Here is an 18,569-nt window from a genome sequence, read left to right on the forward strand (position 1 = left end):
TAAATGAACAAAGATAAATTATTAAAAAAGAAATCTTGTCAAGAATCATGCAGGGCCTGGGATTTTACCCTACTTATAAACTAATAAATTAGCGTGCCAGGTTTCATGGAGTCTCTTATTTTTTGCCAGCACCCACAAAACAGTAAGATTAACTTGTTAGCTTTTAAATATGGCCCTGCAGTTCTTAATATATCTATCTTTGAGTATTTTTCATGCCAGACTCCAGCCTAGTTGCTTTATATAAGTTACATGTAACCCCTGTATAACACAGTTGTTAAGTTTCTAACAAATGCCGTGTTATGTGAATCTGTGTTATACAAAACAAAGAACTAGTACAAAAAAGGGGGTTAGGTTCCAAAAATTTAAAAAACATACTATTATATTTTTATAATTAAGAGAAATATCTTTGTTAAAGCAACTTTCATCAAAAGTATTACATATTAATATGAATTAAGTACTATTCTTCATCATCCTACTACGGTCCATTAACCGAATGCATTTTGTTTTTTGACAAGATCTCCTCATCCTCTGAACTTTCTTCAGCATTATCTTGATTTCTGTGCTCTTTTTGCAAAAAGTCTGTTATTTTAGATTGCTTGCTTTTAGCTGAGAGATCTTTATAAAATTCGTTATAAGGTGCTGAGCATTTTTGAGTTCTCTCTTAAACTTTGTGCTCCTTTCAGTGCAAGGATCTTCATTTAAGAAATATGACTGTTTGGCTAAGTCTAGGCCTTTCTTTACGCTTTTTAGAGTAAACTGATACGATGTATGTGCGCAAATAAAAAATTTTAAATGAGTTATCTTTTGCTCTTAAAAGCTTTTATCACATTCAGTATGATACAGGGATTTCCCTAATTTTGTGTTATATGGGAGTTTTCCCCAATTCTCTGCGTTAGAGCAAAACCATGTTATAGAAGTACCGTGTTATACAGAGGATACCTGTAATTCATTTCACTGCTGACAGGCAGCAAAGTTCCTAATCTGTACCTCCTAACCGTGCTCTCAGGCAAATTATATAACTTCTTTGTGCCTCAATTTTCTCAACAGTAGTACCCACTTCAAGTGTTGGCTTGAGAAATGAGGTATTACTTGGTAAGTGTTTAGCAAAGTACATAGCAAACATTCAATAAATGTTGGCAATAATGATTAAATTCTCATAATTAACTGTGAGGTAGCTATTATTACCCTCATCTAATAGAAAAGGGGTCTCTGGAAGGTTAAGCAAGTTTCCCAAGACCACTCAGTAAAATGGCAGTGTCAGGATTCAAACAGGTTTGCAATTGGAGGCTGAGATCCCAGCCTGGGATCCTCCACTTATACCAGGCTACCCTGCTGCAACCAGGACGTGAGGCTTTTAATTTTGAAGTCCTTCACGATGCTATCACACTGTGTAAACCTGGGCAGAGCACTAGTATTTAAGATTTTCCATTCTCAGATACCAGTCCTGAATACATCAAATGCAAGGCAATGTCCAAAATAAACCTGGAGCCCCAATTCACACATAACAACCCGAGTCTTTCCAAAAGCAGAAAGGATATCAGTGATATAGCTGGAACGTGATCTCTCATCTGGTCAATTGGGAGGATTCCACTGCAAATCATCTCAGCCTTGGTAGAGACAAAGGATGGCATCACCAGGCCTGGGCAGTCACATAAGCAGAGGCCAGGTTCCACAAAGAGAGTCTAAAAGACAAGTAACGTTTATGCGGGGCACACGGCAGAGGAAGGGAAAGAAGAGCAGCACACAGTTGCACGGAACTTCGGAAAATACCCAGAGGGAGGAACTGGCTGCCAAGAAAATACAGAGGCCAATGCTTAGAAAGAAATACCTGAAAATGCTTGGTATGACCAGGTGTGGCAGACACAGAAACTTTCTTGTTGCCCATGATAGTGTTGATTGTTGAACTCTTACCAACATTTGGGTAGCCCACCTAGAAGAAACTGAGAAGTTACTGAATAGTCAAATAGGACATATATCAAAGATATGTAAACAGTGACAACACTAGCACAAGCATCTACTCGTTTCAGAAGATTATTTGAAATATATGTTGGTTGTTGTCAGACACGCCCATTTCTCCTCCGCCCTGTGGTATGGGTCTATTTATTCAGATTCGTCTCCAGCGATTAACAATCTAAATAAATACATTTCATTTTTATAGGTTTTGCTGTAAGAGCAAATGCTACAGTAAAACTCACTGCCTGTTCCCATCTACAGGCATTTCACTGGTTTCACTGCATCTTCCACATTGGGTGAAGCTGAGCATCAGACATTTTCACCATCACAACATACAATTATTTTTAATAACATTACCAAGTTTCTGTCTTGCTGCCCAAAAATTTCAAATGGGTACAATAACTTGATGTCGGTTATCAAGCTACTAAAACTCTTCATTACTCTTGGGTTCTGAGTAAAACAATATCCATTCTTTTACCTCTGCATCTCTCCTAACTAACAATAAATAGGAAATGTCATGTTGCCTCAGATCAAGCAGGATCATATAAAGGAACAAAAGAAGTTCTAAAATGACAAGCAAACTTTTTGCTCAAATTATGCCACCCTTGTTCTGTTTCTTCTTAGCCTTTCCCCCAGGCCTCGAAATCTAATTCATGATCGTACATGGTTCCAAGAATCCTCCATCAACATGACTGGATATATAAAATACCACTCCCATTGAGCACAAAATCCCCAACTTCCCACCTTTATTACAAGACTTAAAAGTGGACAGAATTCCACCATTTCAGTCTTAACTCTCACCAGTCTTCCAACTTCAGCCACTCGATCACATGCCATCCCATGAAGACACTTTTCCATTCCTCGGGCTTGTCTTAAACATTTACCTTTTGACTGTTTGGAATGCTCTTCCACCGTCATTGTCCAAACCTTACATCATACTTTAAGATACAACTTCTATAGAGATTTCAGGTAACTTCTTATTAGTTTCAATGTTTCTCTAATATTTTGTGTTTAAATCTAGATTACATGATATGATATATTATTATATGCTTAAATGCTATTTGCTGGGGGGTGAGGACTTCTATTGCTGTCATCTTCCCCCTGCCCAACCAGGGTCCCTCATGGTAACTCCTATGAAGGAGGGACTGTGTCCATCTTATCTACTCTATCTATACCTGGCTAAGGCCCAGTAGGATGGCTGGCTTGTCGGTGATCAGTAATGTTTGCAGAATGAGTAAATTAACCTATGTCAGGATTTTTACAGTAAGAAACTAAAAAAAATGAGGGAGGCTGCTTCGTATTTCCCTAAATGTAAGAAAGAAACTCATAGGGAAGCTGGGCCTTCTGGTACATGTGGAAAATAAATTTTTAGCAATAATATAGAGAAATGAAGCCATAAATCTGAGAGAAATTACATAACTTTCCCAAGGTTCATAGCAAATCAAGTCAGTTCCACTAGAGAACTGGGAATCACATCTAGGTCTGCCTGGCTACAGAGATAACTCTCTTTAACCAATGAACTAAAATAAAATTTGTAAAAACAAAAAACAAAAAAAACACTCATTTTTTTTCTGGACAGGGGAAAGGGAGTCAAAAATAATTAGGATTAGCTATACTTGATATATAATTTAAGAGCTGAAGATTGCCATGATTTACTTTCCTCCACTGTTTTGTTCTCCTGGAGGAAAGACCTTTAAAATAAAACACCTTCTTTAACGCTTTACACTTCCTTAGTGAACGATGTGGCCATATGGAACAATGCTGGATTTCCTTGGGGTCCCAGCACTTTTCACAGCCACCTTGAGATTAGGGTATATTATAGCTAAGAGATGCGTTCTCTGTTCCCTTATTTGTAGTGTTTATGCAACTAAAGCACTTACCATATTTTCCCTGGCCCCCAGATGTTGGGATTCTCCCCAATATACTTCTGGAACCCTTACAGTATAAGTTGGCAAGGATCTCAAGATGCCAAAAGTCTACCTTTCCTAAAAAGCCTATCTCACCTGAAGGAGAGAACACTGGACTAGAGAAGTCCAAAGACAGACTTAAAAGCTCTCATTCTAGTATCTCTTGGTAAGTCACATGATAGGTCTGGCTGAACTGGAAAAAGACTGGAGAGACTAACATGAACAGGGCTGTAACCAGTAGAAGCCCCCAGAAGGTCCATCTTTGCACCGGGCTTTGCCTGCCACACTGCCTGCTCCCACAATGGCAGTGGTTATTAGAGGGGATTCCTGTTTCCTATGATGCCGGAAACCTGATTGGTCTCTGGGATTCCAGTGCAGCTACCAAAGGATGGAGAATAAAGACTCTCATGGTAACTAATTTATGACGTATTTCCTCTTACCAGTCCGACAGTAAGGTGCTGATCTTTCACCTTCTTCCCAGTGTGCAGCTGCTTAAAGACCTCCAGTAATTCCTGCTTTGATACCAGGTGGCTAAAATTGTGTGTCTGCCTCTTGTGCACGGTTTTCATGCCCTGAGCCTCAGAATCCACGGTCCAGTTCTGGCCACAGGCTTCTTCGTTAGGGGTGTTGTCCTCTTCTGAACAAGTCTGCCAATCTTCCTCCTCCTCCTCCTGGCAGTCCTCATACTCGCTGTCATCTTCGTCACTAGTGACAACCTCACTAAGTGAGAGAGAATCCTTGTCCAGGAGATGCTGAGTCTCACCTTGTGGAATTTCAGCCTCATCGCAACTGGAGTTTTCAAAGTCAGTTCTGTTGGCTTCTTCAGCATCTCCATTTGCTTGTTCCTGATGAACAACAGAAAACAGAAAAGTTCGGAAGTGTATAACAACTGTACTCTTCATGTCAGTGAAAATACTCAAGTTGGTTAACCAAGACGACCAGAGGACAAGAAAAACTATGAAGGAGACTAGAGAAGGTGAACACAGGGCGGAGACAGTGTATGCCTTGCAGTGCAAGGGCACAACCACACTATCAACAGCAGTGCCCTTGGGGGAGGAGCGGTGGACCTTCACCTTATATACTTTTCTGTAGTATCTGAACTTTGTACAATAATATGTATCACTTTTGCAATACATAAAGTAAGGGTTTAGGAAATCTGTGTCAAGCTGAATTCTTTGGCCCTACATCACTTCTCATTACTGATAAAACATTTTCTTCTTTGCACGAAGCAAGAAGGGTTTAACCCTTTGAGTGCCATGTGTAATTCGAAATTTGGATCAACATGAGAAAAAAATATATCAATATATAACCTGAGGTACAAAAAAAGAGAACAAAACATAAAATACAAATTATTCCATTGTTTTTACATCTATAGCCATCGAATAAAGTCACTGGGAGTGACACTGGCAACTTTGGGAAAATTTATCAGCGTTGCTCACAGCAACATTGGCACTCAATGGGTTAATTTGTAGTTTAAGCTTCATTTTACATTTGCATTTTTAAAGACAGCAGTTTGCATGTTTAAGGAAACTGCTATTTTTTAAAAAATAATTGCCTTTAATAAATCAAAATCTCGTGGGGATAGCTCCCTGTGTGTAAAATGAATGATCAACAAAACCCAACTCTGTATGTGTAAATTATTCACCAATTAAAGATTTCCTTTGGAGAAAGATAAAAATCACATACTATTTATGGTGTATTAATTCCTCTGAATTCCTACCAAAAACAAAGCAGAAATAAAGCACTTTACAGTATTATTAATTTTATGTCAACAAGGGTGAACTGGTTTGGATTTAGAAGTGATGTAAATAAACCTGGTATCCTTTTCAAATAATCTACAGTGTTAGAATGAATAGCCATCACAGAAGGGGACGTGATGAACTGAGTTAAAACAGGTATTCTGTATGTTAAAAAAGCAATGTAAATAAATGTGAGGGAAAATAAGTATGATTTCATGACAATGCCTGGCAACTCAAAAGGAAACATGGAATTGGAAGAAATTTCCATGGTAAATGAGCAAGGAATGTAAAGAAGTCACTGTGTGCTCTTCCATCATTTCAAAATACCAGAGGCAGAAAACAAGAATGGGACCTGGACATGAATGTATAGGTTCAGAAAAAAATGATAATGACAACAGAAGGACTTTGTGGTACTTATATTAAAAATAAAAAAAAAAGGGAAGCCTTGGCTGGTGTGGCTCAGTGATCTGAGCGCTGGCCTATGAACCAAAAGCTTGCTGGTTAGATTCCCAGTCAGGGCACATGCCTGGGTTGCAGGCCAGGTCCCTGGTTAAGGGCGTGCAAGAGACAACCAATCAATGTTTCTCTCAAACATTGATGTTTGTCTCCCTCCCTTCTGCTTTCTCTAAAAATACATAAAATCTTTAAAAACAAACAAACAAATAAATAAATAAAAAGAAGAAAAAAAGCCAATCTTTTGGGGAATGCCCAAGAGAAAACTGAGTTACTCCACTCAAAAAAATGTTGCTGTTGTTTTTTTTAAATAGTAAGAGGTTAAATATCTGTAAAGGAAAAACCAAACTTCAAATTAGGTGAGAAAACAGTGAATATCAAACTATTTTTAATCAGCTCATGTTTAATATTCAAATAACAGATGTGATTACAGATATAATAATACAGTAGTACCTAGTATTTTGTCTTGGGAAATCATGAAAAACAGAGATTTCAGAAGACTTGGGAATAGTAAATGGGGCCTAACTTTTAAAAAGGAAAAAGAACACCTTCCATAAAGCACACACCCAGGAGCTGACATGGACACAATTCCGCAGTTAGCTGGTGAACCCTAAAAAGAAGAGACACTCAGCAACAGGGGTCCCCCAAGAACAGATCATGCCAACAAATTCCATTTTCTCTGAAATCTACTACTTGGTTAACATTGGACTATCACAGACGTAGAAACTAAGCTTTTTTCCATTTTTGACAGGGTTATTGGGTTGTTGCAACAGGGGTAAGCAAGAGTGATAAATATTTATTCACAAACTTGAGTGAGACATTGACTTTGAAACAACAGAAATGATGGTTAAGAGAACAAACTATGAAGTCAGACTGCCTGAGGATGAGGAGCATTTATACTTACTGTTGAGAAGATTAAAGGAATAAAATACATACTGCTTAGAATAGTGCTACCTGGCAGAGAATAAATTTTCTATGATTTAGTTTTTAATAACAAGAACATTAGAATTGTTATTGTTGCATCCTTGCAAATATATCTGCGTTCATCAGAGTGCTTAGTCCACAAAAGGTTACAGAGCTCTACCCTTGGTCCTAATTTATTCAACACTGTTATTAATTATTGGAAAGACTATAAAGAAGGGCAAACACACAAACTGTGCAGATGATTCAAAGAGAAGAGAAAAGCAAACTGCACAACCATAATAAACTCACCTTGGCCCCAAATCACTAATATTTAAAAGGAACAGTAATATCCTAAGGTAAAAACAAAATGAAAAACTTTTTCCATATGTAAAGACAGGATGAGATCTGCCTAAGTCTTTATTTTAATTATTTAAGGGAATTGGTTTTTCACAGCTTCAATGAGCCAAGAGCATAATGTAGCTCCTTTGAAAGTGGGGTGGATTAACAAAACTCTGAATTATTGGGAGTATCTTGATCACAAGAAATAATAGTCCCTCTGTAATGCCCTGGGCAAGCCACACTTGGAATAATGTATTCAGTTAGGTTCCACTAATTTTGTGTGTTAACCTGACACAGGCAGACAGGTACTCAGGATAACGAGTGCAGTGAGGTGATGTCTATGAAGAACAGAAAAGCAGAAACTATAGTTTGCAGAAAAAAAATAAGGAAACACAGGGAGAGTCCTGGAATCAAGGGTTAGGGAATGGCTTGCTTCACTTAAGAACTTAAAAAATTTAGAGATAAAACCAATGAACTGCCTGGTCTCTGTCTTTTAAAGTAGTCACACAAATATTATGTGACTATTTGCCAGGGAGGTGGAAGAAGAAACTCCTCCGGAGTTAGATCACACTGACTTGTGAGCTCAGGAAAGGGAGGGTGTGGTATTCACTGTACCTAGCTCAACACACTGAACAGTCAACAGATGGCTGATAAATAGGAAAGAAAAGGAGGACAGGAGAAAAGATATTACTTTGAGTCTCTTCCAGTTTTAAGATTTTATCACTAATTTCTTTTTACAATTAATTATTTTTATTAGAAAAATAAACCCCAAATGGTTAACATTAAACTTGTGTTAAAAGTTATTGTAGATAACATCAGTATGTAACATGGAGCTGTGGGGAGGGCAGAGAAAAGCCACCTTGTGACTAGCTTTTCCTTACGTCCTCTTACCTCCATCAGAAAAAGCAACTCACACTAACCAGAAACTGAAATCCTCTTCCCTGAAACCCAACCTGAAAAAGTCCCCCAGGTTACCTTAGAGCCCGTAATCAGTTGAATGGCTTCGTCCAAAGCTGACCAGAAAATAACCTTCACATTTTCTTTTTCAAAGAATGTGGCCCAGGCACTCCGCTGCTCAGAAGTCAGCAAGTCCGCCTTATTTATCAGAATAACATTTTCCTTGTTGTCATCTATTTCTTTCACATAACATTCCTACGCAAGACAAAGATATTTAGGAAGGCCCCTTCAAACATGTAAAAATTGAGTCAATTATAGTGAAGACCCCTTCCTCCCCCAAGCTATGACTAAAAGTTTTTACTGCTCCCAGTTTTAAGTCATTCCTAATTTAAATATTTTTAATCATGGTAGATTCTACTGATCGCTCAGTAAGCTCTGAAAAGAAGTTACGTCACAAAATAAACTGGAAGGAGTAAAAAGAAATGCTTAACTTTTTCCTCCCTGCTGAGGTGTAACAGTTCCTTTTTTTCTTTAAATAATGTAGTTCCTCTCTCTTTAATAAAGCCAAATGGTTTCTTTTAAACAAAGTTAAAGACTGCACAACTAGATTTGTCAGCCAGCAGGGACTATCTTTCAGCCAAGTGATGACAACCAACAATATTTAATGCAAAAATTATTTCTGAAGTCTAAAAGAAAACCAAGACTCAGTAAATGAAATTAATTCCCAAATCTGGCTCATCATTAGGAAATACACCAGAAGAATAAAAGCTGACTTCCTAAGAGTTTCATCATTAAGATTCTTGTTATTCACCAGTGGAATTAAAAATAATCTGTACTATTACTACTATGGTCCTCAGCAGAAATACTTCATGTGTGTACAACGTTTTATTAATTCATAGCCTATGTTACATTATTTCATGTGATTCTCACAGCCTATTACCCCCCGTGGTAACTTACAAACTTAGTTTACTTGTAAATCACCACAGGAGTAATAACTAAGATGTGAGAGAACTTAATGGGATGGATAAGAAATAAAGTAACCAGGAATATGCTGAAGTAAGTAAAATGCTATTTTGACTGGTGTCTCAAAAAATGAGAAACATTGGCAAATGTCTATCAACAAAGTGGCTTCTAAACTAAAAGCTAGAAAGCTCCTGTGTCAGTGTCTGTGCCTTCCTGCAGATGGAAACAACTGTTTGAGAAAACATCTGTCTAAACATTCGCATTATGCAAGCTCCTGACCTTGGGAGGAGAGGGAGGCCTAATTAAACAAAGCCAGAGGACAGTACAGAATGCTGGCCTAGAGTTACTGTGAACAGAGATGCTGTCCTCCCACAGCTCCTCCAAGGACATTAAGTTTGAATCTTGTCACACTTTACTTACCAAATCCTCACATCTAAACAGGAGCGGGTTTCGAGCATCTACTATCTGGACCACGATATCGCTGCAAAACAAATGTGAGATACTCCAATTATTGTGCAGTGAAAGGAAATGCCAACCATGTAGTAAGAGTAGTAAACACTTTACAGATATTAAGTATTTGACATATTTAACTTTTTAAGGTACAATCATTCCCAGTTTCTATATGGGGAAATTAAAGTTTAACAATGAAGTGACTTGTCCAAGGTCACCAGCTAGTAAGTGATAGAGACAGAATGGGAACTGAGGCAGTCTGGACCAGGGCCACGCTCATAAATCATAATATCCTCCTGCTCTTACAGGAAGGCCTAGAGGGGCTCTGATGATGTTTCATTGCTAAAATTTTAACTATATCTTCTAGTAATCTCTCCAGGAAAGATAAAGCAAGGTCTACTGTATATTTAGTACCTAATATATACTGTGCTAAGGCCTCAGAACTAATATATCTCACCTGCAGACAGCTGCCACTATCAAAGCCTGTATCTCATTTAAACCTGGGGCTGATAAGACAAAGTAAATAATCATCCACCCATTCCAAGAATGTGTTTAGAGAGTAAGAATCCAAAACAGCAAAATATATCCTTAAGTTGCCATCCTGAAGCAGAAATGATTAAGTCCAACTTCTTCAATCATATACAAGAAGATGTAGCAATGAGAAAACTTTCTACATATCAGAGCAAGCCCATCAAATCCCTAAAAAATGTGGTGGGGACTACAGCAGCCTAGCATTGCAAGAATAATTAATTCACTTCTCTGGGAGGATCCACCCTTCCTTCAGCTTCTGTGCGTAGGAAAGATGCTCTTTTAAGGGCCAGCTGCGACTGCCACTAGAAAGAAATAAGTTGCAGATACACTACCTACCACCTCACAATAGTTTCCCCAAATCCATGTCTGGTTAGCCTCTTCTGAGGTAATTCTTCTGCAACTATGCTCGTCGGCAGCCGTCCGTCTCGAGAGACGATGGTGTAGCTTCTTAAGAGTCTATCTGCACCGCCGAGAATGGCTGTGCAGTCCGACTCGGGAGTGACATGGTATCTGTCTCCTCCCGTGTTGAATCGACATCTTGCGATGATGCTGAAGCTACAGAGCCTGGGCAGGGTAATATGGAGGGTCTGCTGTTGCCCATGCAGCAGACCCCCCCTCTCTTCGCAGCTGAAGGGTCCAAGGGAAAGACGGAGTCGATACAGCTTGGCTTCAGGTGCGCCGCAGGAGTTGCCGGTGTTGACTACAACATCAAACCGCCTTAGGGACTCCGGCTCCGGATTTTCTGTCGGGGTTTACTCCCTTAGCCTTTCCCCTGAAGAGGTATGCCGCAAGGCAGCGGAGGTTTTTTGGAGTCAGAGTTTTCCTTCTCTGATGTGCCCTGACTGGAAGATCGAACCAGCGACACCTAGCTCGCAGGCCGACGCTCAATCCACTGAGCTAAACCAGCCAGGGCAACTATGCTAAATACTAAGGAAATGTATGAAATCACAGTTACCATTCAGGGCAGGGCTTTTGACCAACACAGTGCACTTCCTTCAGAATAAATTTCCAGCATAATCAGGTGATTCAAAGGAACTCACAGCCTTGCTAATTTATGAGAATTGTTTTTAAAGTCTCAAATCAAGCAGGTCCTAATATTTTCTTCTTTAAGGTAATAATCTACCACTTTCAAAATGTGAGAACTTAAGAGTAAATGCAAGAATGATTGCAAAAAATGGACAAAGCCTAATGAGCTAAAGTTACAAGGTTCACAAACATTATGTCCACCTACCAAATATGCAGAAAGAATAAGAATAATCAGCTGAGAAACACGGGGAGAAAGGAAGACAAATTTAGACAGCTTGCTTCATGTGCTGAATTAGGATGCACAGAAAAGTGCCAACCGTGTACCAGGAGGGGTTTATGCAACACAATGGAAGCACGCAAGTTACTGGAATACAGCGTTCTGCCCGCGTGCCGCAGCAGTTTCCTGCACTTCAATGACATGTTGTACATCAAGTCTTTTCTGATAATTACTTTTGAAATTAAAGAGGCAGATGGCTTAGCTGCCTGTTATTGTTACCAAACAGGAGACATCTGTTGTAAGAACACATCAATACATATTTCCTATTAAAAGATGTGGCAGTAGTCACTTTATTGATAATATTTCTGTGTAACTCAGATCAACTGCTATATAAAATACACTACATTTGATAAACACAGCTTGCCTCCTTGCACAACCACATCAAAATTACAACTAAAATAAAGAACAACCATCACTCAGAACCATTAGAAATTGAGTTGAATGGAAGTCTGATAACTATGAAATTAAAGAAACCACATCCACTGAGACAGGTAGGAGGGGCACAGTCACAGAATGGCTGGTCCCACACCCACGTGTGGTGGATATAAATTCAGGAGGGATATCTCGGGAGCGAAGAGTCCTAGCCCAACAGCAGGCTCTCCCCAGTCCAGGGTTCCATGCCAGAAAGATACACTCCTGTAACTTCTAGCTGCAAAAACCAGGGGGGATTGAGTCAGTGGAAGAAACTTCTGGAGTCCCAAGGAGTTTCTCTTAAAGAACCCACACATGGACTTAATTGGACTCATACCCTCTGAGCTCCAGCACTGGGGCAGCAGCCTGAAAGGCACCAGTGGCATACAGGGAGGAGCTAAAGTGTCTGGCATCAACGTGAGAGCTGGGGGACAGCTTTCTCCCAGATAGAAAGGCAGCCCACTGTCCCTTTTCTGAACCCTCCCCCAACAGAGCAGCAGAGCTGGCAGGGTGGTGCCATATCTGAGACTCCATCGATCTGCCCCGCCCTGGAGACACCAGAGCCTCCACCCACCCAAGCTGCTTTTCCATCCGAATGACTGGTTTTGGCTCATGCTTCACAACTTACTAAATCTTCTCAAACAAGCAGGAGCCAGCTTCAGCGAGCCCCCAGCCCCTCATACCTGCTGCTAAAGGGCCCCAGGCCCAGCACTAGCAGCAATGAGCCTAGATTCAGTTTGGTTTGCCTGAGAATCTCCAAGCCCAGCACAAGTAGCAGCCATCTCAGATTGCTTTGTAGCTCAGGCAGGGTGGCCCTGGGCATAAATAACGCAGGTGGGGGCTGACCTTGGCCTGCACCACCTGGGAAACTCCAGAGCCTGTGCACCCAGTGGACATAGAGTCATAGCAGCTCTACCTAGTACACAGAAACACAGGAAAGCTGCCAAATGAGGAGGCATAGAAATGTGGTCCAAATGCAAGAACAGATCAAAACTCCGGAAAAAGAATTAAACTAAATAGAGATAAGCAATCTATCAGACGCAGAGTTCAAAACACTGGTTATAAGGATGATGTTCAAAGAACTTAGTGAGGACCTCAACAGCATAAAAAATATCCAATCAGAAACAAAGGCTACACTAATTGAAATAAAGAACAATTTACAGGGAAACAACAGTAGAATGGATGAAGCTGAGAATCAAATCAATGATCTGGAATACAATGAAGCAAAAAACAACCAATCAGAACACGAAGAAGAAAAAAGAATCCAAAAATGCAAGGATAGTGGTAAGCAGCCGCCACGACAACTTTAAGAGGTCCAACATTTGCATCATAGGGGCGCCAGAAGGAGAAGAGAAAGAGCAAGAAATTGCAACTCTATTTGAAAAAATAATGAAAGAAAACTTCCCTAATTTGGTGAGAAAAATAGACATCCAAGTCCAGGAAGCACAGAGTCCCAAACAAGATGGATGCAAAGAGGCCCACTCCAAGGCACATCATAATTAAGATGCCAAAGGTTAATGATAAAGCGAGAATCTTAAAAGCAGTGAGATAAAGCAGTTAGTTACCTATAGGAGAGTTCCCATAAGAATGTCAGCTGATTTCTCAAAAGAAACTTTGCAGGCTAGAAGGAATTGGCAAGAAATATTCAGTCATGAAAAGCAGGAACCTACAACCAAGATTACTCTATCCAGCAAAGCTATCATTTAGAATGGAAGGGAAGATAAAGAGCTTCCCAGACAAGAAAAAACTTAAGGAGTTCCTCTTCACCAAACCATTATTGTACTAAATGTTAAAGGGACTTATTTCAGAAAAAGAAGATTAAAACTATGAACAATAAAATGTCAATAAATACATATCTATCAACAAGTGAATCTAAAAAAACAAACTAAGCAAACAAGCAGAACAGAGAGAATCATGGATTCTCATAGGTAGTTACAGAATAGTCATGGGATGTAAAGTACAGTATAGGAAATGGAGTAGCCAAAGAACTTATACGCATGACCCAAAGACAAGGACAATGGTGTGAGGAGTGTCTGAGAGAGTAGTGGGTGCTGGGTGGAGGGAGGCAAAGGGGGAAAAATTGGAACTGTAATAACATAATCAATAAAATATAATTAAAAAATAAAATAACACTATATTCAATGAGGTGGAAATATGTTCTCTCTTATAAAAAGAAATATCACATACTAAAAATAACAAAGCTAGTAATACTGTAATCCAATTGAAGCTAAAAGTTTCACAAGCACAGGCTTATGCTTATTTAGGGCATAAACACTGGGTAAAGGGCCATCCTATTAAACATGGAAGAACACATATGGTTACATCTGTTCCCTCTCAAAACCTTAAAAAGAAAGTAAAGACTGGAACTCATTAGGACAAAGAGAAAGAAAAGCAACTGAGAACTGTCAGACCAGTAAGAAGCAAGTCTGCTCACGCCCCAGAGAAAGCTCAGAATTGGAAGCATCACAGCTAGCTCTCAAGGCAAGGGTGAGGCACGGGACTGAAATCAATATGAATAGGGAGCTCTTAGGACATTCCCCAGTTCCATTCAACCAGGCAATCACACCCCACCCATTGTGCAAGTTTAATCCAAGCCCTGTTTTTTTTTCCAGAACAATGCTAAATGTGCTAATAATTTTTTCTGAGAACCAGTAAAGCATCCTGTTTCTTAATGTTCTTACTGGGTATATTTTAAGGATTAAAAAAAAAAAAAAAACAACCTGAATGCTCCTCGTCAAAAATCATCATTTCAAATATAAGGTTTATTTATAGAGTCCTTGTAAGTAATTCAGACCCTTTAAAGAAAACAAAAACCTTTTAACTATACCAGTGATTTTCCATCCTTTTCATCTCATGGCACACATAAACTAATCACTAAGATTTGCGGCATGCCAAAAAATGGTTTTTGCCGATCTGCCTAAAAATAGGTATAATTTTGATTCATTCACACTGGACAGCTATTGCTGTACTGGCTGTTGTCCTTTTTTAATTTGACAATCTAAGGGTAGAGAGGTCAGTGCCCTTGACTAAATAGTCAGGCACTGCATGTTTTACAAATTCATGTAGCACACTAGTTGAAAATTGCTGAATTATATCAAGAGATGAAATTGGAGAAAGTTGATTCATCAATATCGGGACATAAAAAAGACTGAAAATCTCCCATTCTTATCAAAATCATTCTCTTTTCAAACACCAATGAAAATAAATCACCTCATTCCCCCCCACGCTTATCAGCTGCTCCTTCCCCTGCTATGATCTGGCCCACTTCCTTTCTCTCTGCAACACAGCAGGAACCACACTCTGCTTTGTATTTTACCAGGCATCGCATCATCTGAGCACAAAGACTGCACTTCATTCATCTGTGTGTCCCAGTGCCTGGTGCTTTGCTTGTCCTCCCCACCCCAATAATACATTTGTTCTTTGCAGGCCGGTTCCTATCCCTTTGCATATCTGCATTTTCCATTATTACCAGTAGAAATTCAACATGCATTTGCTGAAATAACTACAGTTGCTTCAGAACTCATCTTACAGAAAATGTTAACCATTTTCACAAGCTTATCAATGTGTTCATCTAATAACAAAAAACAAATACATTTAAAAAATACAGTATCATACTTTTAGTTTTATGATAATTCTCAACAGCCCTTTGCATAGCTTAATCTCACCCCCCTGCCTTCCCCCCATCCCTGGGCCTATAAACATATATTAATACCCAAATCCAATATAACAGTACAACAACTTCATCACCCCCACAACAGTAATTTACCTTCTCTCAATCACCCTCCAAAGTTGGCGCCAAAAGTCCAAATTTCTTTCAAATGGAGTCAATATCAGCTTTTGTTCCTCTTCTAGCCTGGCTTTAAAATGGTAAGTTTATACCTTTGCCAGATTACAATAAAAGGTTTTGAGTAATATAAATGCTCAACTGCATTGCATTAAAAAATACATACACAAATATTAACCGTCAAATTATTTTTTAAAACTTTCTGCTGAGTCAATAAAGAAAAACATTCAAATTTTATACTTAATCTATTGAAACCCTGGAAGGTTATTTATCACTCAAAGTGACACTTCTCCAAGGCACCTATCTCCTCCTGGAGGAATGCTCGAGAGCAGTCATTAACTCCCGGGTGACTACGGCTGGAGGAGAGTATAAAACAAAGGACAGATATGGAGCAGACTAACCAACTCACCACCTGGTGCAAGGATTCCTGTACAGCCAGCAACGCTGGTTGCACATGCACCAATTTGCACCTTGAAGAAGAAATCCATCATTTTTCTTTTTAAAGAAAAATGCAAACAGCCATGCAAACACACCAAAAGTCTGACTTGGAATTTCAAGGCAAATCTTCAGAGAGGCTAACACTCACCGAACAAGCTGACGTCTCCATTCTAGAAAGTTATCTTTCTCTGCCTGTTTGAGTTCTTCGGGGCTAGTATTTTTGTCCCACTTTGGTCTGAAACAATCACAGAGGAAAAAAAATTCCACATGAGTTATCAAAATAAAACAGGAGATTTGGATTTAATAATGGCAGCTGAGAGAAGACAGCAGGAAAAAAGTGAACGCTACACTAAAAAATTTATACTCGGTGGCCTTGTGATGCCTTGCAATGTTCTACTTTGTTGTTCAACTCACCTCCTTGGTATACACAAGAACTGTTTGTTTTCTTCATGGAGCTTCTTAATTCTCTGGCTCTCCTCAAAAGACAGTAGTCCGGTCTTAGCCTCAGGAAGCACAAACTTGATATTAAGCTTCTCTGTTTATAGAATAGAAAAGTACTGTTACTCAAAAGGCAATATAGATAGTGAATGTTGGTCATTACTTCAAAAACTAAAAATATGAGCACCTAAAACAGAATTTAAGCTTTGGATAAATTATTTAGCCTTTGGAAAATTTCCAAATGAAATTTTCTACAAAAAACAAAAAAAGAGAGTGAGAAAAGATCTTTATGGATGTTTTCAAAAGGTCAACCACTTTTTCAAGTACGAATTTTATAAAACTCCATCTGCTAAATGCAGTAAGAGTGGAAAGCAACGGTACAGATTGACTACCACCTTCATTTTACATAGGGAGAATAACTGTAAGCCAGTGGGAATGGGTGGGGAAGCAAAGATTCAATAGTCTCACTCCAGTTAGAAATGGTGAATTACCGCACTGCTATAGTCAACATATTTATGATGAACACCCACAATTAATGCTGTATATGAATTCAAAAGAATAAAATAAATGTGAAGTCCACATATAAGCTACAGAGACCTCTGTTTTAGGGCTCTGTCTGCTCCCCACCCTGCTCCCGGTCCTGGCCTCATTACTCCAGAGTTGCTTCAGGCCTCTCTATTTCACCACACAGCCACCTAGTCTCCTTGGGCAGCTGACTTCACTGAGGTAAGAATCTATAAAACCAGCTAAGCTTCCTACCAAAATGCCAAGGGAAGGTCCTGTTCAAAGATAACATGACATCTTCAGCAACATTCCTATTGACCTCTAAGCGAAGACTATAGTCTGTTACCCTCCTCAGACCACCAATACTGTCTAGGACCTTGGTCTGCTCAGTCTAGTAACCTAGAGTACAGTCAACACAACCACCATTCTCTTACATGTCACTGTCAACCAACAGTCAAAACCTACACCTCTTGAGCTACATATATTTGATAATTCTTTCACATTAATTCCTCCTTCCAATGGTCATCTCCCATCCAATGTCTAACCACTGTAAATACATCTAGCCCTTTGATTCTCTACTCTTTTTCCAGTCCACCACGCAACTCGTAGCTTCATTTCTTTCCCTATCTGGATAAAACCACATGGTATATATATCTGACCACTCTGACTGACGATCCAAATTCATTACTCCACTGCACCCACTCCCAAATCTCCAACCTTAGATAAAGCTAACTATCTTCCTTTTCTGCTCATTTCAGTGCTGCTGCAAGTAATCATACCATAATGCAGCCACCTGTCTCTGAACTGTGTTTACTACCAACACTTCTGACACCAAATATGTGGGTTTTCCCACACCAACAACCAATTCTCCAACTCTCCAAACATCAACTGGGAGTCCCACAATTCAGTTTTGTTCTGTCAGACTCCACAGGTATAAGGGCTCTGTCCCACAACTTCACTTCAGGCGCCAAATTTCTGGATGGGTTTTTAGGGAGACTTCATCACGTAGGCATGAATAATTATTGACCAGTGGTAATAACTCAACTCAACTGTCAGCATCTCCAGAGGTTGGGGGTTTCCTGAAAATTCACCGAGTTGGTTTCTTAGGTAATCAGCACCCTCTTCCAAGCAGAAGTTACCTAGGGGTCCACTAGACCCCTCATTAGCACAAACTCTCCTCTAATCCCTATCACTCAAGAAGTTATAAGGGTTTTAGAAGCTTTTTGTATTAGGAACTGGGGCTGAAAACCATATATATATGTTGTTATATCATAATACCAAACCTTCCCTTATTTGCTGAAAATAAGGAATGAGTGCTATCAGTGCCATCTTTTAAAAGTAGAGTCCCCAATGAGTATTTAGCACTTCTCATTATTTGGCACTCCTTTGTTAGGTTAGGGACTCATATAAGAACTTATTTAAAAACTATAGACTATCACCACATCCAAAAATGACAAATGTACACACACATGTACAATTCTGCATGCAATCCTAGGGGCTTAAGGACAGTTGAAACTTGTAGTCTCCTGGTTAAAAATCATTGTCCCTGTGTGTCT

General features: G+C 39.4%; 1 protein-coding gene across 1 annotated transcript in view; it reads right to left on the bottom strand.

Moving 5' to 3' along the window:
• Positions 1-18,569, bottom strand: part of LSG1 (large 60S subunit nuclear export GTPase 1) — a 32,706-nt gene that overhangs the window by 8,769 nt on the left and 5,368 nt on the right. The window contains exons 3-10 of the mRNA XM_090275549.1: positions 16,486-16,606; positions 16,220-16,306; positions 15,616-15,702; positions 9,575-9,635; positions 8,270-8,446; positions 4,301-4,705; positions 1,829-1,930; positions 1,539-1,682 (exon numbers count right to left, since the gene is read on the bottom strand). Of these exons, the coding sequence (XP_090131675.1) occupies positions 1,539-1,682; positions 1,829-1,930; positions 4,301-4,705; positions 8,270-8,446; positions 9,575-9,635; positions 15,616-15,702; positions 16,220-16,306; positions 16,486-16,606 (1,184 nt within the window). The remainder of the gene's footprint in view (positions 1-1,538; positions 1,683-1,828; positions 1,931-4,300; positions 4,706-8,269; positions 8,447-9,574; positions 9,636-15,615; positions 15,703-16,219; positions 16,307-16,485; positions 16,607-18,569) is intronic.

The sequence above is a fragment of the Furipterus horrens genome, unplaced genomic scaffold (genome assembly GCF_987537825.1).
Source record: "Furipterus horrens unplaced genomic scaffold, mFurHor1.1.pri manual_scaffold_1, whole genome shotgun sequence".
Lineage (NCBI taxonomy): Eukaryota > Metazoa > Chordata > Mammalia > Chiroptera > Furipteridae > Furipterus > Furipterus horrens.